Here is a 24,187-nt window from a genome sequence, read left to right on the forward strand (position 1 = left end):
TATTAGTTTAGTGATTCACAGGATTGCTAAATCCCAGAAAAAAAAATGTTTGTACAAAATAGTTTTGAGTTTGTACAGTCAAAGGTAGACACTGCTATTTTTTTGAACACACCCCTTTCAACTAATTGCCCAATTGCACAGCCTTAAGAGCGTGCATATCATGAATGCTGGGTCTTGTTTGTTTTCTGACAATCTACTGAACCTACTGGTAACTTGTTTGCCACGTAGCAATAAAAAATATACTAAAAACCTTGATTATTCTGGTTAGTCACATTGTACTGCTATTATTTTGAACAATACTGTATATAAACGGGGCTATATACACAGTTGCATCTCAATAAATTACAATGTTGTAGAAAAGTTAATTTCAGTAATGAATCTCAAATTGTGAAACTCATGTATTAAATAAATTCAGTGCACACAGACTGAAGTAGTTTAAGTCTTTGTTTCTTTTAATTGTGATGATTTTGGCTCACATTTAACAAAAAACCAACCAATTCACTATCTCACCAAATTAGAATATGATGACATGTCAATCAGTTAATCAACTCAAAACACCTGCAAAGGTTTGCTCAGCTGGTCTCTCAGTTTGCTTCACTAGGCTACACAATCATGGGGAAGACAGCAGATCTGACAGTTGTCCAGAAGACACTCATCAACCCTTCACAAGGAGCCACAAACATTCATTGCAAAGAAGCTGGCTGTTCACAGAGTGCTGTATCCAAGCATGTTAACAGAAAGTTGAGTGGAAGGAAAAAGTGTGGAAGAAAAAGATGCACAACCAACCGAAAGAACCGCAGTCGTATGAGGATTGTCAAGCATAATCGATTCAAGAATTTGAGTGAACTTCACAAGGAATGGACTGAGGCTGCGGTCAAGGCATCAAGAGCCACCACACACAGACGTATCTAGGAATTTGGCTACAGTTATCGTATTCTTCCTATTAAGCCGCCACTCCTGAACCACAGACAACAGCAGAGGCATCTTACCTGGGCTCAGGAGAAGAAGAAATGGACTGTTGCCCAGTTGTCCAAAGTCCTCTTTTCAGATGAAAGCAAGTTTTTTATTTCATTTGGAAACAAAGCTCCTTGAGTCTGGAGGAAGGGTGGAGAAGCTCATAACCCAATTTGCTTGAAGTCTAGTGTTAAATTTCCACAGTCTCTGATGATTTGTGGAGCAATCTCATCTGTTGGTGTTGGTCCACTGTGTTTTTTGAAACCCAAAGTCACTGCAGGCGTTTACCAAGAAATGTTGGAGCACTTCATGCTTCCTTCTGCTGACCAGCATGTGAAGATGCTGATTTCATTTTTCAGCAGGATTTGCCATCTGCCCACACTGCCAAAAGCACCAAAAGTTGGTTTTAATGACCATGGTGTTGATGTGCTTGACTGTACAGCACTCACCAGACCTGAACCCCAGAGAGAATCTATGGGCTACTGTCAAGAGGAAGATGAGAAACAAGAGACCAAACAATGCAGATATTTTGGTCTTACGAAGTATTCTAATTTGTTGAGATGAATTGGTGGATTTTTGTTAAATTGGACCAATATTATTATATTAAATTCTTCAGTCTGTGTGCACTGAATTTATTTAATACACAAGTTTCACAATTTGAGATTAAATACTGATGAACTCTAGATGGCGCAAGAGGCAGAAAAAAAAATCAACACTGAGTCAAACTTTGGTGAGCTTTAATATTTGGATTTAAGCTCATTAAGCAGTGTTACAGGTGGAGGTATTATTATTAGTTTCTGCAAAAAAAAAAAAATACCTAAATGACTTAAAAATCATTACATACAACAACAAAAATGTACAGTCCACATCCAAAATTATCCAGATATAATAACAGTACATGACCATGAGGGGAAGCAGCTTTTTTCATTTTTACACTTGTGCAAAACTTTCCAGTTTCAAATTCATCAACTGAAGGATGATCTAAAGAGTTCAGACATCAATAAGAGGAGACAAAAAAAAGCATATACCACAGAAAGGAGTTAACACATCTAGTGAAGGACAAACAATAAAAAAAAGCTTGTCATAATTCAAACTAAAATCAGTATAGAGGGTGCACTGAACTATTCCCTGGTAAAGCGACTAGCTTTCCTGATGCAAACATCTCCTGATGACAACAAGTGTCTGTCAAAGACAACGAGAACATGAAGCGGAAACGTTTCTCCTAAATTCTGCCTGGCAAAGCTGTGGAGAAGATCTCTGTGTCCTGGAGGTCTACATGCATCGGTCATCGGAAAGGTGTCTGGTTTTCAAAACGGTTTACTGATTAGTTTTGGGAAATCGGGTCACGGCATTAGGGAACCGTCTACTAAAGGCAGTTAATAATAGAGGCAAATATCACAAGCTACTGCGTGATCCTGCTACGATATACTGCTGTTCGATCCTCCCAGCCCATTCTCTGTCTTCTGGAAGCTTCTCACTGCACTGGGGATCTGCAGGCCTGTAGACAGAGTCAGACCGCCACACCACACCTGAAACACAAACACAGGCTTTCATTCAGCACACAGCTGTTAGGAGTCACGACCTCATTTAAATGTGAAGGTGAAGCCCTTAGAGTATCAGTCAGTTCATTCAAGTCTAGCATTGTGAAGAAGAGCCTTTAATCTTTTACCAAAGAAACATTAGCAACCAAAGATACACACTTGTAGTAAATTATGCATAATCTCAACTAAAGTTATGACATGTTATTAATGACTACTACTCAGTACTTAATTGTAGAAATAAGGTAAAAAGAAGATGCTTTTAAACAGCATGCATCAATCCACAATGCATCATTTTCAGTGCTTCGTGATTTTTTAAAAATCATTAGCTTTAAGGTGAAGTGTGTTACTGTGATAATACTTTAGCACATTACTATACTATTATAAGCTGTTGTAATTTTTTTTCCATGTTACCTAATTCTACATGACGAATGGAAATGCTTGGGCATGGTTTGCATTAGAATAACCCATATTTGCATGTGTATATAAAATGTTTGTCCTCCAAACCCACCATGAAAGCTGGCACAACAGGTTGGGTGAACTTCACTTTAAAAGTATGGAGCAGTTGTTTGTTTTCAGCGTTATAGAAAGAAAGTTGGCCTGGGAAGAAAACACAAAGGCATTATTAAATAGCAGCAGTCACATTCACATGCAGCAGTTATTCAGGCGATGCAGAATAGAAACCAGCTCACAACTAAAGCATGAATGGAAATGGTGGAAACTCGATCTGTAGGTATCTGATTGCACATGTGCGAGACTATAATGTTCCCTATAGACTATGGAGGATGATATGAACATACAACACTTAAACTACCCATAATAACACAGAAGACATGGATATTAGAAACAAGGAATCAGGTGTGAGCTACTGAATCCTTTTAATCTGGACCTTCTTTGCATAATAAACTACTACTGTGAATACACACAGTGTTTAACCCTGTAAACCTATGAAATAATATTTTTTTTTATGGAACAGTTTCTTGAAAATAATCCCCCCCCCCCCCCAAAAAAAAATATAAATAAAAATAATAATAAGTTTAAAAAAAAAATAGATTTTATTTTATTTATTAATTTTTTCAGTTTTATTTAGAGGCTCAAACTGAAAAACTAAATTCTGATCAATAAAAAGTGTATCGGACTACTTGCATAAAATATAAATATAAGTTCTCACTCTATGGGCTTTATTTTAACGATCTAAATGCAAAGTGTAAAGCGCACAGCGCAGGCGCAGATGCACTCAGGGAGTGTCCAAATCTACTTTTGCCATTTTAACGACAGAAAAACGGTTGGTGGTCCGGGCGCATGGTCTAAACGGGTTGTCCCTATTTTCTTAATGAGTAATGGGTGTTTTTTGGGAGTAACGTGCAATAAACCAATCAGAGTCTCATCTTCCATTCCCTTTAAGAGCCAGTTGCACTCATGATATGACAGATTTGCTATTTACACAGCGGAATTTGGCAAGTGCAAAGACAGAACGCATCTCCAAGATGAAACCAAGCTGCTTGTGTGCAAGCAAATAGCCTAATTCTGATACATGTGATGACTATCCATTATGACATGTAGGCATTTATATATATATTTAATTAGCCTACAAAACAATTCTTTTGCATTGCAATCCTTTAATTTATAATATTTGGCATGTTTGTGTGATGCTTTGAATCCTTGTGTACAGTAAGCAGAGTGTACACTCTTTAAATAACAAAGAAAAAACACTATTTTCAGCTCCTTAAAATAGTAATGCGCCTGAACACACCTCTTTTTTAGACCAGCAACGCCCATGGGTGCACAAATGAGCCCAAATGCATTTGCTAATTAAACCGCGTGGTGCTGGACGGGAAAATTTGTACAGTGCCGGACTGAAACTAGCAAACACACTTGCGCTGCGCCTTTGCGTCGCTTTGCGCCGGTTGTATTATAGGGCCCAATATCTTATGGAAACCCGTTTCTGCCACTGAATAAAAAATGAATCAAGGTGATTGCGAATTTTTATAAATTCTGACATTTTTCTCAGAATTGTGAATTCATAGCTCCCAATTCTGACTCTATAACATGCAATTGCGAGTTATAAAGTCAATATTGCGTGCTTTAAACTCACATTTGCAAGATATAAAGTCAAAATTTCAACTTTTTTTAAATGATGTACATATAATCAAGTAAATTTATATATAATAAAAAAATATTAAAAAGCCTGATATGCTTCCAGTAAGTGTCCATCAACAATATGAAAGTTATTCTTACGTTTATTTTCTATAAATCAGTACTTATTTCACAGAGGAAAAACAAGTGAACCACAAGCTGAAGGTGGACATTTTTACAATTATAAAACTAACTTAAATTATATAGACTATCAATCAAAGTTTCGCTCATGTTGATCATACAGAAGTCTTCGAAATGTGCGTATCAAATATGAAATGTAAAATATTTTGCACATTACCCTGATCAAAGTCACAGTAGAGCCCTATGGTGTCCGGTACAGGGACGTCCAGATTCTTGGCCTTGTTGTTGTGTTTGGCTGCGAACGAGTTCTGGAGCCAGTTGTTGATGTGGATACACCAGGAGGTGTTGGTCTTCCCCAACTGGTCAAATTTCCCAAGGTTTCTGTAGGCCAAGCCAACGCTGAAGGACTTACAGTCTTTCTGAGGCTTCACTTGCCAGTAATGCTGGCCAGACTCAAAACTGGTGTCACCTAAACATGCACACACACACAAACGAACAAGCCTCATTAAAACAGTCTGAGAATGATTCCATTATTCCAGCAAGTGTTGTATACAAGCCAACTCCAGTCACATTCATCTAGCGCTTTATACTTTATACAATACAGACTGCTTCAAAGTAGCTAAATCAGTGTTAATTTCCATTTTTTCCCCAAATGATCTCAGTCTTGTGATTAGCAGTGTAGACATCTCTGTGTCTTGGTACCCAGTACTGTGTAGGACTCTCCGGTGAAGCGATCCCTGGCTCCTCTCGGGGCGGGCGAACGCGTCACTGATGTTCTTTTAGGAGATGGAGTTCCACTTCTGAAACCATCGGAGAGACACAGACAGTCACTACTACACATACAGACAGACACATCGCTTGGATTGAGGACAAGAATCAATCGCCAAACCACACAAACACGAGAAGAGAAGAGAAGAGAAGAGAAAGAAGAGAAGAGAAGAGAAGAGAAGAGAAGAGAAGAGAAGAGAAGAGAAGAGAAGAGAAGAGAAGAGAAGAGAAGAGAAGAGAAGAGATGCTTTCAGTTAGTGATCAAACACAGCATGTCCCTGATGGCGGTGGGAAAAGAACTACGGAATCTAATAGAAATCAATTAATGAGAAAAGCAATGCGTAACACGTTAGCCACAACAGCACAAGTGATGCAACACTACTTTATACATTTACTGCAACAAAAAAGCAAAACAACTGATTTGTATGTTTGGGTGTGCAGACTATAAACGGCTATAACTGATCAATTAGACAAGAACACTACAGGCAACTGATTCTGTATTTTGTTGTGTACTTGATTTAGAATACAACAAAGTGCACAAATAAGTGCATTATTATTTAATACTAAATAATTGTGAATTATAAACATTCTCCACTCCTCCGTTAGACATATGTAAGATGATCCCATAAACTACCAGTGAAGGACGACCCAAAGGGACAGAGCATTAACACAGGCCTCTTGGCATACCAGATGGTTTAGTTCAAATGCATGACAGGTGTAATTACATGCTAAATTGATGTGGGTCAGTGCACTTTGTTTGCCATAATGGAATGACTGATGAGAAAAGCACAAGAGCGTTGATTTCAGATGAAGGCTTACTCACCACAATCATAAGGACGTGAGCATGAAAAAGCAACGTTTGATTAAATGTTGCAAATCTAATATTTAGGCCATCATCTGATGACATTTCTTTTAAACATGTTGGCCAGTTTCCAGAGAGGAGACCGCAAAGATGTCGAGCACAGTCTATAATGATTCTTATATACTATTATATAATCTATTGAATCTATTTTCAGTCACACTCGCAAGCTTCACATGCAAAATCCATAACCAATACTGTCACTCAGTTTAGAAACGCAGAAAACCCCTCGGAAGAATAGGCATTTCATGAATAAGGATCATTGAATTTGGGAAAACAAATGTGAAGAATGCATCCTTTACAATGAGTCATATTTTATAATCTCGTAACTAATATATGAAGGCACAAAGATAAAAGCCGAGTTCTCCGCTGATCTGTAATCCTTTTTCATGAAACGCTTTGCTCAGATCTGTCTTTGTGAACACAAGGAACGCAGAGGAGCTGCTCTAAAGATCTCTAGGAAAGCCAACGCTTGCTTTATTGCTCAGAGAGAGCTAAAGACCACCGCTAAGAGACACACTGTCACCTTGACATATTCTTCAGATTGGTGAAATGTGCACTGCTGATTGGTAGAAAAGGAAAAACAAGAGCATTGAGTTATTAGGGATGCAACGGTGTTAAAGCTGCAGTAGGTAACTTTTGTAAAAATATATTTTTTAGATATTTGTTAAACCTGTCACTATGTCCTGACAGTAGAATATGAGACAGATAATCTGTGAAAAAAATCAAGCTCCTCTGGCTCCTCCCAGTGTCCTATTGCCATTTGCAGAAAGTCATGCGCTCCCGGTAAAAAATAACCAATCAGAGCTGCGGTCCGTAACTTAGTTTGTGTTCAAAATGTAGAAAAATGTATATAATAAGCGAGTACACCATGAATCCATTTTCCAAACCGTGTTTTTGGCTTGTCCTGAATCACTAGGGTGCACCTATAATAAGTGTTTATATTCGGACTATTTTAGATTGCTTCGGGGGTACCGCGGCGGAGTAACCCAGTACCTTTGTGATTCTTCATAGACATAAACAGAGAGAAGTAGTTCCGGTTACGATGTTCTTCCGCAAGACGCAAGCAGTTCTGTTTATTAACCGCTAGAGCGTCAAAAGTTCCCTACCGCAGCTTTAAAAATGATTTCTGTTATAGCCAATTGTGTTTTTTGACCTTGTATGCATGTAAACCTATTGTAGGAGAGTCCAAAACTATATTAATAACCTTAAAAATGGCATTATAGGAGCACTTTAACAATAAAAACACTGTGTCGCATTGCGTTCCTGAAAGGGCTTTACACTAACTTATGTGTTGAGCACAACCTCCTAAGACACATGACATAAAATATACAGGGTTCAGTGTGATAAAGCAGAAATTTCATCTGGGAGTGCAAAAACATGTATGTTTTATCTCATCCAACTTCTTACCTTCCCTTGTTCTCCTTGCCTTTGACTTTGCTGTCGACTCCTTTTCCTCCCTGAGGATCCCACTCTACGCTCCTGTCCTCCACCTTCAGATTCAGATGAGACGACGTGGAGTCAAAGCCGAAGTTAAATGCTAACACAGAGAGGCACCACCATAAATATCACAGAAGTACTGATAGGACAACGCCATTTGTTTTTACTAATAAAACTAATGTTTAAAAGTTTGGGACCGTGAAATGTTTCTATTTGAATATATTTTAAAATGTAATCTGTTTCTGTGATGCGCAGCTGTATGTTCAGCATCATTCCTTCCTCCAGTCTTCAGTGTCACATGAATCTTCAGAAATCATTGTAAAATGCTGATTTGCTGCTGCTCGAGAAACATTTTTGATTATTATCAATGTTGAAAACTGTAATACATGTTTTTTCAGGATTCTTGAAGAATGTAAAAAATGTTTATTTGAAACAGAAATTGTATGTAACATTTTAAATCTCTTTACTCTCTTTTAAACATCTTTCTGACCCCAAACTTTTAGAAGAAAATAAAAATGTTATATGCTTTAATACCTCTAGTTTCCAATGTGACTGGGTCTGAATAATCACCGGCAGCTGCTTTGTTACACGCTCTTACCCGGAAGTTCATGAATCTGGTGTCAAATCTTAACCCTGCAGAATGAACAGAACAGTTTCACTCGTGCATAAAAGTGTAGTAGCAGAATATGCTGAGGATCTTTTGAGCAGCACAGTGCTGTGAGCACCTTGTAGTGTGTGTTCAGTGCTCTTGACGTCATCCAGCACCTCCCAGCACTGCTCGTCCTTCACACGCGGCAGACCCTCGTGGTTGGTTTTTCTGTACTCTAAGATGTAATGGTCAATCTTGCTGTCCTCCTCCGGCATCCTCCAGGTGACGGTCACCTCGTTATCTATGACCAGACAATCCCCGAGGACTATCTCTGGAGCTCTTGGCACTATGTGGGGAAGATCAGAACAGGGAAGTGAGGATTTTGATTCATAACTTGAAAGAGACAAATCATACATGCGATATGATATAAAGAAGATCTGTAAAGTTGCAAAGACTAAAGTCTCAAATCCCAGGAGTTATGCTTTATAAAAGTTAAGAGTCAATCTGTCCTACATAAAACGTCTCGTTATAACATGCCCCCACATCTCTACGTCACAAAGTGGGAAGATTTGCGTAACACCACGCAAATGTTCACGCAAAGAAAGAAGGTGTAACTTTTATTCTCTCTGTTGCCACCAGCACCATGTTGTGGAGTCGCTGTGTGTTTCCTTGTGAAAGCGAAACTACTTTGTACTTCCAAAAGAGAACAGACTAGAAATCAGTGGTTAAGTTGTATTTACAACACTGTTCTGGAACAGTCCAACCCAAATATTCAGATGCGTACAGCACATTTTACGGAGGACAAGAATTGTTATCCTATTTTATTGGTTTTGTCTCAACGTGCCAGGACACAGAGCATCACAGTATGATAAGGGGCGTAACATTTCCATCACACGCTTGATGTTGTAACAGAAACTATGGACTCACTCTTTTCTAGCACTTTAAATAAAGTTGCTCCTTCACGCTTAAGGAAGGTTAAGGAAACCAGTCTGACACCATGGTATAATGAGCACACTCGCACCCTAAAGAGAGCAGCCCGAAAAATGGAGCGCAGCTGGAGGAAAACAAAACTAGAGGTATTTCATATTGCTTGGCGGGAAAGCACCCTATCCTACAGAAAAGCATTAAATAGTGCTAGATCCGATTACTTTTCTTTTCTTTTAGAAGAAAACAAACATAACCCCAGGTATTTATTCAATACAGTGGCTAAATTAATGAAAAATAAAGCCTCAACAAGTGTTGACATTTCCCAACACCACAGCAGTAATGACTTTATGAACTACTTTACTTCTAAAATCGATAATATTAGAGATAAAATTGTAACCATTCAGCCGTCAGCTACAGTATCACATCAGACAGTGCACTATAGACCCCCTGAGGAACAGTTCCACTCATTCTCTACTATAGGAGAGGAAGAATTGTATAAACTTGTTAAATCATCTTAACCAACAACATGTATGTTAGACCCTATACCATCTAAGCTCTTAAAAGAGGTGCTTCCAGAAGTCATAGGTCCTCTTCTGACTATTATTAATTCCTCATTGTCATTAGGATATGTCCCCAAAACCTTCAAACTGGCTGTTATTAAGCCTCTCATCAAAAAACCACAACTTGATCCCAAAGAACTAGTTAATTATAGACCGATCTTGAATCTCCCTTTTCTGTCCAAGATACTAGAAAAGGTGGTATCCTCACAGCTATATTCCTTCTTAGAGAAAAATGGTATATGTGAGGATTTCCAGTCAGGATTTAGACCGTATCATTGTACTGAGACTGCTCTCCTTAGAGTTACAAATGATCTCCTCTTATCATCTGATTGTGGGTGAATCTCTCTATTAGTTTTATTGGATCTTAGTGCTGCGTTTGACACAATTGACCACAACATTCTTTTGCATAGACTTGAACACTTTGTTGGCATCAGTGGAAGTGCATTAGCATGGTTTAAATCATACTTATATGACCGCCATCAGTTCGTAGCAGTGAATGAAGATGTATCATATCGATCACAAGTACAGTATGGAGTACCTCAAGGCTCAGTACTAGGGCCGCTACTCTTCATGCTTTATATGTTACCCTTGGGAGTGGTTGTTCTGCACGCTTAGTAATCAAACTACAGCTAGTCCAAAATGCAAGAGTTCTTACTAGAACCAGGAAGTATATGACCATATTAGCCCGATCCTGTCAACACTGCACTGGCTCCCTATCAAACATCGTATAGATTTTAAAATATTGCTTATTACTTATAAAGCCCTGAATGGTTTTGCACCTCAGTATTTTAATGATCTCTTTTTGCATTATAATCCTCTACGTACGCTACGTTCTCAAAACTCAGGCAATTTGATAATACCTAGAATATCAAAATCAGCTGCAGGCGGCAGATACTTTTCCTATTTGGCGCCTAAACTCTGGAATAACCTACCTAACATTGTTCGGGAGGCAGACACACTCTTGCAGTTTAAATCTAGATTAAATACCCATCTCTTTAACCTGGCTTACACATAATATACTAATATGCTTTTAATATCCAAATCTGTTAAAGTATTTTTAGGCTGCATTAATTATGTAAACCGGAACCGGAAACACTTCGGAAGTACATTCGATGTACTTGCTACATCATTAGAAGAATGGCATCTACGCTAATATTTGTCTGTTTCTCTCTTGTTCCGAGGTCACCGTAGCCACCAGATCCAGTCTGTATCCAGATCAGAGGGTCACTGCAGTCACCCGGATCCAGTACGTATCCAGACCAGATGGTGGAGCAGCACCTAGAAAGGACCTCTACTGCCCTGAAAGACAGCGGAGACCAGGACAACTAGAGCCCCAGATACAGATCCCCTGTAAAGATCTTGTCTCAGAGGACCACCAGGACAAGACCACAGGAAACAGATGATTCTTCTGCACAATCTGACTTTGCTGCAGCCTGGAATTGAACTACTGGTTTCGTCTGGTCAGAGGAGAACTGGCCCCCCAACTGAGCCTGGTTTCTCCCAAAGTTTTTTTCTCCATTCTGTCACCGATGGAGTTTAGGTTCCTTGCCGCTGTCGCCTCTGGCTTGTTTAGTTGGGGTCACTTTCATTTACAGCGATATCATTGACTTGATTTCAAATAAATGCACAGACACTATTTAAACTGAACAGAGATGACATCACTGAATTCAATGATGAACTGCCTTTAACTGTCATTTTGCATTATTGACACACTGTTTTCCTAATGAATGTTGTTCAGTTGCTTTGGCGCAATGTATTTTGTTTAAAGCGCTATATAAATAAAGGTGACTTGACTTGACTTGAAGTATTCAGCCCATCAGAGCACACCTCACTTATCAGTCCAGTGAGCTTTGTAAAATAGACACGTTTCAGAAAGGCAGGGCATAGACGAGAAACAATAATGTACAGTATGTGGAAAATAATGTTTTTTGAACCTTAAACCGCATAAACATTTTATTACACCAAATAATGTTATTTTTTAGCAACGTCATATGACCCCTTTAAGTTGTTAGTACAGTTTATTGTAAAAAGACGATCCAATTTTAGTGTTTCATGACTATTGCCCACCATTTATAGGCAATGTTTTCTGCAGTGTTGAAAGTCCTGTTACAATCGTCATGTGTGAAAGCAGGAACAGCATTTTACTTCGTCACAGGCAGGTGATGCAAACAGTGTGGAACAGCACAAGGTTAGAGTATAGACAGACCTTCCCACCTTTCTTTCTTATTGTTATTTATTCTATTTTTAAGAACAACAGCATGTATTCTACTTGCTCCTTACTACAACAGCATGACTCGACAGATACAGGCAGTCATGGGTTCAAACACACACTGCAGCTTCATTTAATTAGATTGCCTTTTTGAAAAAGAGAAGAAGCTCTGAGATCGAAAAACTACATTAAGCTGTTTTAAAATATTTACAGAAAGGAAAGAACAGAGATCTTTACAACTCAACAGAAAATTGCTTGATGTATACTTAAAGGGACAGTTCACCCAAAAAAGAAAATAGTTTTCATTTACTCATCCTCATGTCGTTCCAAACCTGTATGAGTTGCTTATTTATGTTGAACATAAAAGAAGATAATTTGAAGATAGTATTTTATAATACCATGGAAGTCAATGGAAACCACCAACTTGAAGATTTTAAGTTAATAATTTGTAATATTTAAAAAAATAAAAGTAAATTATCCCATTCATTGTGATAAACTAAAATAATCTAAAAGTAGTCTGATTAAACCACAAGTTTTGGGAGGTTTTTCCTTACAATTCTAGTCTGCTCAACTCAAAATGATGATCTAACGATGATGATAAAATGCATAGAGAGTTCATATATAGAAAGTAAAATATATACTCAACATAATTTGTCTCGTATCCTAAATAACCTGTTAAAGATCCCTGTCCAAAGATAACATCCAGTCATAAATAACACCACTCTTTACTTCTAATGTATACGCTGTACAGTAACTCTGATCCTCTCTGCAGACTGCGCAGGTTTGCTGGGGACAGAGTTGAGTTTTATGTTTCTAAATTAACTCAACCTATCGGGCTAAAACAAAAAACACACACACTGTCAGGTCACCAAGTATCAGACCACAATACAAGGAGCCAGGGGTGCCAGGTGACCCACTTTCAGCGCACATCTTTAAAAAAAAAAAAAGCACAGCTCTTTTTCTGTTTCAAACAGGTATAGGTGCTGTTTTAAAAAAGGAAAAAGGCAGATGTGCAATATTAAATGGCCGAGGAAATCAGAAAATGTATGTTGGAGACCCCTATCTAAATATTTCCATTCATTTGTTTTTGCAATACTAAAACTAAGTAACAACATTATAAAACAAATGCTTGGTCCTTTTACCATAAATACATCGTCTGCCTATTTAGCAGTTCATAATATTGCTTTCTCAAGTGCAAAAGTCGTCTGTTCTGAATCAGAAGAGAAATCTGCACAGATCAAGCACTGTTACCAAAGATAAAGCAGTCCAGAACAGATCTGAATAAATATGTGGGTGGATTTTGATGAGACACTGATGCGATGTGGATCCTGTAATATTAAATTAAATCACTAAATGAGTGATTAGCTCACCGGGGAGGAACTTGAGGCCCTGCAGAAGCAGTCTCTCCTTACTGAAGTCCACCATCAGGTGTCTCATATTATCAGTGGCTTTGGGCTTCAGAGTCAAGCGGAAGGCAGGAGCCATTGTGACCCTAAAAGAGCAAAACATCATAGTTTAGTTATTTAATATAACTATAGTCACAGCCGAGTCGTTTCACTCTGAACTACTGGATCTATAAGAGATTTCGGAAACTTAATGGCAGTGAAGTTGAAGTCATGTGACTGTGGTATAGTTTGTTTATAGTCTACGTTTAGCTTTTTACTACTACTTTTATTTTAAAAATAAAATTAAATAAACACTTTTAAGTGCTCTCAGAGTTTTGGATCCCACTGAATATGGTCAAGTTATCTATACTTATGCTTTAGATCTCTTTGTAGCTACGGTGGTTACAAACTACATTAATTTCCTGCCATTTTTCAAACTTTAGCTGCCATAAATATATATATATATATATATATATATGAAACCTTCAGACGAATTGTTCTATCAACTCAAGTTTAAGTTTTCAGCACCTCATGAGAAATAATCTTCAAGCACTATAGTCTGAGTTACTATATACCATAAAACCATATTTTATGAATGATTCAGTCAATTTTGGTATATCCTGCATTAGCAGTGCGTTTCTTTTCACTGCCGATTTTTAACTATACTTCCTCAACAAATGGTTTCATGAGGATCAAGCTTGTAATAGTTCTAAATTACCCCCTCTCAGAACCTTTTAATATATGTATATTAAACCTTTTTTTTTTTGTTATTGAAGACAATATTTTGCACGGTTTCTCACACCAAAGAACTAAAGCTACTCACATCCCGCTCACACGGTGAGAAACAGGTTTAAGTGTGCTGGATAGCAGTAAAATATAGTCTGTTAGCAGGTTTTATTTCAAACATCCCATAGTTTTAAGGTTGACATTGTCAATTGCATAAATGTACAAAGAATTTTACCACATTTTAAAACTGTATAATATATATATATACACACTCACTGGACACTTTATAAGGTACACCATGCTAGTACCGGGTTGGGCCCCCTTTTGCCTCCAGAACTGCTTTAATTCTTCGTGGCATAGATTCAATGTGTTGGAAACTGGAGATTTTGCTCCATATTGACATGATAGCATCACACAGTTGCTGCAGATTTGTCGTCTGCACATCCATGATGTGAATCTCCCGTTCAAGCACATCCCAAAGATGCTCTACTGGATTGAGATCTGGTGACTGTGGAGGCCATGTGAGTAAAGTGAACTTGTCATGTTCAAGAAACCAGTCTGAGATGATCTGAGCTTTGTGACGTGGTGCATTATCCTGCTGGAAGTAGTCATCAGAGGATGGTACACTGTAGTCATAAAGGGATGGACATGGTCAGCAGCAATACTCAGGTAGGCCGTGGTGTTTAAACAATGCTCAATTGGTACTAAGGGTCCCAAAGTGTGCCAAGAAAACATCCCCCACACCATTACATCACCACCACCAGCCTGAACCATTGAGACAAGGGAGGATGGATCCATGCTTTCATCTTCTTTATGCCAAATTCTGACCCTACCGTCTGTATGTAGAAATCAAGACCAGGCAACGTTTTTCCAATCTTCTGTTGTCCAGTTTTGGTGAGCCTGTGTGAAGTGTATCCTCTGTTTCCTGTTCTTATCTGACAGGAGCATCACTCGGTGTGGTCTTCTGCTGCTGTAGCTCATCTGTTTCAGGGTTCGGTGTGTTGTGTTCAGAGATGTTATTCTGCATACCTTGATAGTAACGAGTGGTTGTTTGAGTTACTGTTGTCTTTCTATCATCTCTAACCAGTCGGCCCATTCTTCTCTGACCTCTGACATCAACAAGGCATTTTCATCCACACATCTGCTGCTCACTAGATATTTTATCTTTTTCAGACCATTCTCTGTAAACCCTAGAGAAGGTTGTGAAAATCCCAGTAGATCAGCAGTTTTTGAAATACTCAGACCAGCCAATCTGGATCCAACAACCACTCCACGTTCAAAATCCCCTTTCTTCCCCATTCTGATGCTCGGTTTGAACTTCAGCAAGTCATCTTCACCACATCTAGATGACTAAATGCACTGAGTTGCTGCCATGTGATTGGCTGATTAGCAATTTGTGTTACTAAAGCTGCTTTCACACTGCACACTGCACTGAACGTTGGGTTTCAACTCGTAAATTACACGTATAGCCCTGATTTCACGTGTCATTACGAGACCTTTACGGGTTTTGTGTGAACGCACGCACATATCCCAGGTAATCACTGGCAGTGTGAAAGTGCAAAATCTAGTGACCCGGGAACAATTGCCGGGACACATTACCCTTGTATTTACCAGAATGGCAGTGTGAAAGGGGCTTAAGCAATTAAACAGGTGTACGTGATAAAGTAGCCAGTGAGTGTATATACTTTTATATGTAAATACATTTCCATCCTCAAGAAAATGTATCTTATGTATAATCCTACCCCTTCACTAGCCATCCACTAACATTGATCTTACTGTATTATTGCTCCGAAGTGTGTGAGGCTCATCTCCCAACACAAATAAAGCAAATATAGCCTCAACACGCATTCTAGATATAGAGAAAATCCCTGTAAACATACAATGAAAATAAAGCAAGGCTAACATCTGCGCACGCACACACACACACAGAGATAGATTAAAAGTGCAACACAAACTATGTGAAGGTGTGTGTCATGCAGTGGTCACACAGAGAAAGGAACATATACTGTACCTATCTTTGATCTGTCTGGCAGCCTTGAGGGTGAAGATAAAGAGGAAGAGAGGGAAACAGCAGGTTGTTAGTATCGCCATGCAGGTAAAATGTAAGCATGAGACTCAACTCAGTGCTGGACTGGATATACACAACCACACACACACACACACACACACAAACACACACACAGAGGGTAAATCAGGTTCCTAAACATGTAAAGCCCAGGTTGATGACCAGATTAACAGTATATAAACATTAGTTTGTAACAGATTCACATTTAATTAACAGATCATAGAAATAGAGATTTTGTTTTCCATTAGCATTATGTAGGTGAAAAATCAGATTCGTATAGTTCTTGATTTAATTATTGGCTTTCTTTGCTTGCTGTTTTAAACAGGGAATAGTAAATTAAATGGAAAACTGAAAAGACAACAAAACCAGCATTTTACTGAATTAAATAAATGATGTCTTGAGTTGCAAGTGTCCTTTTTCAAAAACATGACCATGCGTCTACCTTTGTGAAATCCTCCTCATCTGTAATGTGCAGCGCATTATTAGCAAACTCCAGAAGTTCCTCTGCACTCTCTAACGCACTGGTGCTTTGGGTCAGCTGCTTCTGGAGAAGAGAATAAAGTTATCATTATTAGTGATCCTGAAATGAGTGTGTGATTATATCGGTCTAATTCAAACAGTATAATCTGGGCATCTTTCATACTGAAGCACACAAGCAAGCGTCGCCTCAGGCGCAAAGACACAGGAAGAGTGTGACAGGAAATTAGACTTATTACAGCTAACTAAAACTAATACCATAAAAACAAACCAGTTGAGTGAATAATTCAACGATACACTCAGAGAGTCAATTCAGGAATTAATCTTTGTTTTTCAAAAAATCAGTTCAGTGCATGATGCAATGACCTTTAAAGACCACATACTAATGTATCAATGTAACTCACTGTAAAAACCTCACCACCTGTTCTGATCACAAGTGGACAGCTGTAACTCATTACCAACTGCACCTGGCATTACCATTTGTCTCCAGCGCATCTTCAGTGACCACTTGTGCCTGGATTAAAAGACCCGTCTCATATCTGCCGTGCACGAAGAAACCTGTCCCTGCTGTTACTGCAGAGCAAGACCGATTTCACGGTTGTGATACGAGTCATCCAGCTGTTGCCGAATGGAGTCAAAGCAGCATACAGGCTTCTATTAAGAAGTGGTCTGATCCACAGATTCTAGTTTTACATTTCACTTCTACTTGCACATAAAATGAGTTCTGTAGACACATGACATAGCAATCAGAAAAGCTTTACCATACATGTCCACTGAACTGGAAGAAATCTGCTCACTTCCCCTGAGGTTTCTTCAGTGCGAGCTCCCTGACCAACAATCTCACACACACACTCCTCTATTTTAATCAACAAGGTGCACACACAGTGTAAATTACAGATTTATTGTTGATGCTGCTATGTGGGTCAATGAGAAGTCAATTTAATACAATAACAATAGTACATGTTAATATCAACAATCACATTGGTAATCAGTTTTCAATTTTATACCAGTGCATCCTTAATATTCCATGTTCTGAAGAAGGTAAAAAAAAAAAAACAAGTAAAACATCTAAAACCTTTTTAAAAAGCATTACAATAATATCCAGAATGGCCAGAGAGAAGCTCAGTTTATAAAGAGTAACGCAGTGTCCAGCTTTGCTTGACTGTCGATGACAAATATTTAGATAGTAGTGTATAAGACTGATTCATACTGACAAAAAAATAGTGATAAAATCTGTACAAATTGAAGAACTAGAGAAACATGAAGGACGTTCAGAAGCTACAGATAACAGACCCTTATGAAACAAAAATATATTGCAGTATATTGGAAAATATCATGTAATATATTAGGCATATATTCTTATATATATTTATTTTTTCCAATATATTGCAATATATTGAAAGTGGCAATCATTTGTATATTTTGCAATATATTATATAATATATGTATCATTAATATATTATTAAATGTATTCAAATATATAATATATTAGAAAATTAAAAGGGAAAATAATATATTACAATATATGACAATATATTTTAAAAAAATATATTGGTAAATATATTTTCCTTTCGTATGGGGAATCCTTAAAACGTGTCGTATAAAGGTTTGTGTAGCTGTCAGTAATGAGCAGCAGCGGCTTGTTCACACACTGCTCTGTGGTTACGGATGGGACGGGTGCTGATCACTCATCTGAGCTCATTGCTCTCTCTGGTATTGTTCCTGTTCAGTGGACTTAGAGGGATGGGCACAATACTGCCGTTACAGCACCATGACATCACCAGCCCAACCACACACACACACACACACACACACACACACACACACACTTACCAGAAAATTAAGCAAAGTTATGAGCCTATAATATGAGCAGTGCTGGTTAAGGCTGGTACCTGAAGCTCGTGTGATTTCCGGACTGTTTCCTGTTTGATGGTGTTGGTCATACTCCCTTTCATCTCATCTAGGATGGAGTACAGCGTGTCAAATTCCTCCTCTAAATCTGACACCACCTGTGTGGAGTTGACCTGAAACATGACAACATTTCTAAATGAGGGGAGAAAAATTCCGTTTACAACAGAAAATAAGTGACTTTAAATAAGACCACCGGTAAATTTACAGTAATCGCAGACAGCTCCCAACATTTAACTTTAAGCAAATGCACAGCTACTCGGTATGATAAGTCATAGTTATAACAAATAATTATGAGATGCTTCATAATCATGAAATTAAAGCTAGAAATTATGAGATAAGAAATCAAGACATATCTTAATTATGACAAAAAGTCGAAATTATGAGACTTTCTGGGTCATGATTTTTAACCTCAATTTTACAAAGCTTATTCATTTTTATTGGCATTCATCTTATTTGTTAATAGCTTTCATACCTGTTACTATCCATCAGAATTAGAAATATCTCCTAGCATCTCTGGTGGTATATATGAGACTAGCTGCAGTATATAATGTACACAGATGAAAACAGTACATCTTTGCTGAGTTTGTATGTAGTAACTTCATTTATGATTTTAGAGTACTCACCTGAACTCGACCCAAAGTGTGATTCAGCGTTTCAATGAAATTCTGCAGTTCCTCATTTTTGTTTGCTAATGTGGCAATTATCCTCTGTAAGGCATCCTGCAGAAAACAAGCAAACAAATAAAAATTCACACCGCTGCTCATTTAGCTTTTTTTCTGCTGTATTTGTCAACCGTTTCATTGTCTTCAACAATTCCTTAAGATATTTTTACCTACATTACTTAGCCTTTTATTCATTTTTCATGTGATACTAAAATTGGCATTAAGAATTGTGAGATTGCTCTGGTATCTAAACACCAGAATGATACAGCGGCAGCCATATTGTTCATGCGCTGATGTATCTGGCAAGCTGTCAACAGTGCCAATTGTTTTACTAAACTGCCTACTTAAAACCTTGATAGCCCATTTATCTTTTGCGTGAAAAGTGATGCTGTCTTGTGTCACATCGTTCCACGTGCATGACAGACAAGTCTTGATGAGGTCTCTCATTGTCTGGACAACGCCATGAAATGTGGCCAGCTTTTTAACATGCATTGCACTTCTTCAATCTCTCACTCTCGTTTCTAATTCCAGCTCCTCTAGCTTGCACTGGTCCTGCTGAGATTTTGCATCTGACCTTTCATGCAGTTCTTCCTGTCTTGTGTCACCTTAACTTTGTTTAGTACAAATTCAGATTCAGATGTACATGAGATGTACAAACTGTTTTTTTATTTTCATTATATTTTAAGATGTAACTGTCTCAGTATTAGAATTGCAGTACAGACACATACAAGACTTGAATGAATGCCAAAGAGAACCAGGCTTTTATAGAGTGAATACATCACTTATATTCCCAGAAATAGACTCTCAACAAGATGATTTGTGGAAATGTGCGATATCACATTATGCAAAAAGTTATCTATTAAATCTATTTTAATATATTTAGATATTTTATAAAGGTGTTTTATTCAAAACATTACTTATATGCAGCCTTGGTTATTGCTGTGCTAATATAAAGCAGAAAGCATTTGACCCAATTTAATATATAGTCATCTCTGTCCTCTTAAGGCTTTCTCAGTGTGTCCCATATTGCAACTCATGCGGAAACTTATCAGACGCTCTGAGGAATAACATTGGTCTTTATTTGCTTTGCACTATCACCATCATCTTTAAAAGCTTATACCACCAAGGATAGATAAATAACCTCTTACAAACCTTATCAATTTTGATACCAGGTCAATTAACTGCTACAAGAGATGGGAGTTAGTCATTTGAAGTGTGTGGCACAGATGTATGACATTTTCTGATGTGTTGGCAAGCCTTTATTCATATTTGCTCTCCAGTGAATCATCACAAGTTTGCAGTGTTTGCAATTTTGTTCACTGTTTTCAACTCTGCTAGGCAGTGTTGGGGAGTAACAGAATAAATGTACCGGCGTTACGTATTCAGAATACAAATTATGAGCAACTGTATTCCGTTACAGTTACAATTTAAATAGTTGGTATTTAGAATAGTTACATTGTTGAAATCAATGGATTACATGAGGATACTTCTCTGTTTCACAATCTCTAAATAACGTTTATATATATATATATATATTTCCCAGAAGCCCCAATATAAAAACGAAAAAAAAACGAAAAAATGTGCGGTTTCTCAGATACATGGAGTCGGAAGAGGAGCAGTGGGAGCTCAGCTACAGGTAGAGATGGAGCCTAAACAACAGAGTCAGGGCAAGAATGCGTTTATATCTTGGAAATTTAAACAGCATTTCACACTAAAAAAAGAGTGAGAATGAAATATATCTGTGCAATGCAACCTCTGCTTACCAGCAACCAACCTCCTTTCAGCGTCCAAAGACTCCACTTCCAATCTGAAGAAGCATCTTAAAGTGAGTAATGTTTTTTCTTTAAATTAGCCAGGTTTAGTAGTCTGCTGTAGTTTTACTGGTCACCTTGCTATTTCATAGTTGTAACAGGTAGCTACCAGGTCTGTAACGATATGCAATGTGGTATGAAACCGAAATCACGATAACACTCATCAACGAACTGCGTGCCCATTAGAGATTTGCGCAAAACTTTTGCAATTTTTTTTTTCTAAACGTTGATTTTGAAATGACGATGTTTCCATTAACCGATGTTATGCGACTAACTTAATTTTTTTCCTCTCGCGATAAGTAAAATCATTCCAAAAACCATGGCAATGGACGTTGGTAGGCTTATGTGCTATATCCCAGCCACTGCACTGGCCGTTATTATTAATTGATGGAAATGTATGCGTGTTGTCCAAGCATTAATAGTAAGGAACAACCCTTATTTTACTTGTGAGTGGCACATATGAGGTGTTTCAGCACTAAAAGACTGCTTTAAAACTTTCACAGAGACCTCAAACAGAAAGCACAAAGACTTTCTGTAAAGTGAATTTCGTTTTGTATTAATTTTTTCTTAATTTTAATCAATGTTTTATCAAAAAATATCTTGGATTTAATAAATAAGTAAATATAGCATACTCATACCACTTGGCTAGCAACATGGGTTCAGGATAGTGCTAAAACAATTTCAGTGTTATTAATTTGTGCTCTTTGTGTCTTTCTTTATTTTAGAGGAAGCATTCCAGTGTCTTGCATAGAGCAGAAATGGCATCAGATGATGGTGGTGAAGGAAGTGCCATGCCCACCCCACCTCCTCTCAAACAAGCAACACTCAGCAGCACCTCAGCAATCACCCAAAGTAAAGTAAACTCCTTGGTTCTTGAGTTCATAATTGCAGATGTGCAGCCCTTTTCTTTACTGGAGAATGCCTCATTCCGTGAGATGATTGCAGGAATTAGTGGGGGTAGGACACCCATGTGCAGAAAAACATTGATGCAGCGCATTGATCTCAAAATATGAAGGAGGCAATTACTGAAACTCTTCAGGATGTTCCAACTGTGTGCACAACAGCAGATATATGGAAGGCTCATCATAGGAGTTTCATGGGAATCACGTGTCATTGGATTGAGCCAGAGACATTAGATCGAAAGTCTGCTGCGTTGGCATGTGAAAGGATAAGGGGCCGCTACACCTATGATGTCATTGCTGCCAAAGATAGTGAGATTCATGCAGAATTCCAGATCCAAGGCAAAGTCAGTGCCACAGTCACTGACAATGGTAGCAATTTTGTTAAGGCATTCAATGAATATGGAGGCTGTGAAATGGATGATGAGATGGATAGCACAGATGATGTGCAGTTTGCTGATGTCTCTGCAGTTCTTCAGGAAGAGCAAGAGGAAGAGGAGCTAAACTTTTTTTTTCCACCTCACCATCGATGTGCCGCGTATACCTTGAATCTTATTGCCACAACTGATCTTGACAAAGCCGCCTCACAGGGTGTTTCTCGAAAATTATACAGAAGTGCAATGTCTAAATGTGCTGCAATCTGGAATAAGGCTCATCGCTCATCAGGTGCTGCTGATGCAATTGAGGAAATTGCCCAAATTACATGTTTGGTACCTTCAGTGACTAGGTGGAGCTCTGAGTATCATGCAATCGAGAAGTTGATGAGTCCCACTGAGAGTCAGCTCAATGGAATCTGTGACCAGCTGAAATTGGCCAAACTGCATCCTCAAGAGACAATGTTTCTAAAAGAGTACACACCCATACTGAAACCTCTTGCCTACTCAATCAACCTGCTCCAGGGAGAAAAGAACTGTTACTTTGGATACATAGTTCCCACCATTCTCAGCCTAAAAACCAAGTTAGCTGAACAGTTGACCCAAGTGCAGTTCTCAGTCCACATCCTCTCTGCTGTTATAAAAGCCATTGACACTCGATTTGGGCAGGTGTTGGCCTCCCATGAGGCAAGGATGGTGGCTTCCACCATCCCAAAGTTTCGACTATGGTGGCTTGCTAATGAAGAGAGGGGAGCCATGAAAACAGCAATGGTCCAAGAGTCTCGTCTTCTTCATAAAGAGCCTTCTGAGGATGTCGGCACCACTGGAAATGCCGCAGTTGGAGGTGATCCAGAAGATGATGAAAACTTCTTCACCTTTGAGACAACACAGATGACAAGTTCATAAGCGGAGGAAGAGGTGCAGAGGTATCTCCAGGATCCAGACAAGTCATTGGCTTCACTGAAGATGTATCCAATGATCAGAGACCTCTTCTTAAAGTACAATACTACTCTGGCATCAAGTGCTCCTGTCGAGTGGCTTTTTAGCCAGGGAGGACTTATTTTCACTCCACATCGTAACAAAATGACAGATAAGCACTTTGAGCAGGCTCTCCTGCTGCGATACAACCGACTTTACTGGAGTGTTGACATGTAGAGTAGGTGGCTCAAAACATATTGGTCTTTAGGTTCACAGGCTTTTTTAAAGCTTGTAAATTGGCAATCTCATTATTGTAAAACCAATTGTCTTTTTTTCACCTGACATTCATATAAAATCAACACCTTACAATGCCTACTGCAAATGTTAGAAAAAAAGTTTTTCTCCCTATGTTATGTTCAACTTTGACATTTTGGATAGGCTGATTTGCTGCCAGCTTTTGTTGTTACATTACCAAGAATGTTTTTCAATATAACATTGTTTCATGATGGTAAAATTATATTTAGTGGCATAGCTTAAAAAAATAATATTATTTTGCCATCACATTCAGTCAGAGATGGTTTTATTTTGATGGACAGTTATTAGTGTGTCTATCTTGATGAAAGAACATTAATGTGAATATAGTCAGCTGTAACAATCTGGACATTTTTTTTATGGAAGATTTACAGAAACAGAATATTAGTATTTTCACACTTAAAATAAAGTAAATAAAGAAACTGAAAAAGGAAATTTGTAAATTCTTCTTTTTTTTTTAACCAAGCAAAACATCTTTTGCATAAACACCCTCATAGTCTTTGTTTCTCTACAGCAAATTTAAAAATGTTGCACTTTTCAGATTGAGTAACGTAACTGAATATGTTGCAAATTACATTATTCTGTA

General features: G+C 38.1%; 1 protein-coding gene across 3 annotated transcripts in view; it reads right to left on the bottom strand.

The window, feature by feature from the left end:
- Positions 1 to 1,674: 1,674 nt before the first annotated feature.
- Positions 1,675 to 24,187, bottom strand: part of LOC113084997 (FSD1-like protein) — a 33,454-nt gene continuing 10,941 nt past the window's right edge. Inside the window, exons 2-14 of one of the 3 annotated variants that reach the window (XM_026255057.1) lie at positions 19,249 to 19,344; positions 18,607 to 18,738; positions 16,680 to 16,781; positions 16,184 to 16,206; positions 13,432 to 13,553; positions 8,502 to 8,711; positions 8,311 to 8,409; positions 7,747 to 7,876; positions 6,863 to 6,898; positions 5,412 to 5,509; positions 4,927 to 5,178; positions 3,004 to 3,092; positions 1,675 to 2,483 (exon numbers count right to left, since the gene is read on the bottom strand). In XM_026255057.1, coding sequence (XP_026110842.1) covers positions 2,373 to 2,483; positions 3,004 to 3,092; positions 4,927 to 5,178; positions 5,412 to 5,509; positions 6,863 to 6,898; positions 7,747 to 7,876; positions 8,311 to 8,409; positions 8,502 to 8,711; positions 13,432 to 13,553; positions 16,184 to 16,206; positions 16,680 to 16,781; positions 18,607 to 18,738; positions 19,249 to 19,344 — 1,500 coding nt within the window. In that variant the 3' untranslated portion in view covers positions 1,675 to 2,372. The remainder of the gene's footprint in view (positions 2,484 to 3,003; positions 3,093 to 4,926; positions 5,179 to 5,411; positions 5,510 to 6,862; positions 6,899 to 7,746; positions 7,877 to 8,310; positions 8,410 to 8,501; positions 8,712 to 13,431; positions 13,554 to 16,183; positions 16,207 to 16,679; positions 16,782 to 18,606; positions 18,739 to 19,248; positions 19,345 to 24,187) is intronic. The other 2 variants (XM_026255060.1, XM_026255059.1) reach the window with 2 other exon arrangements.

This window comes from Carassius auratus, chromosome 5 (genome assembly GCF_003368295.1).
Source record: "Carassius auratus strain Wakin chromosome 5, ASM336829v1, whole genome shotgun sequence".
Taxonomy (NCBI): Eukaryota; Metazoa; Chordata; class Actinopteri; order Cypriniformes; family Cyprinidae; genus Carassius; species Carassius auratus.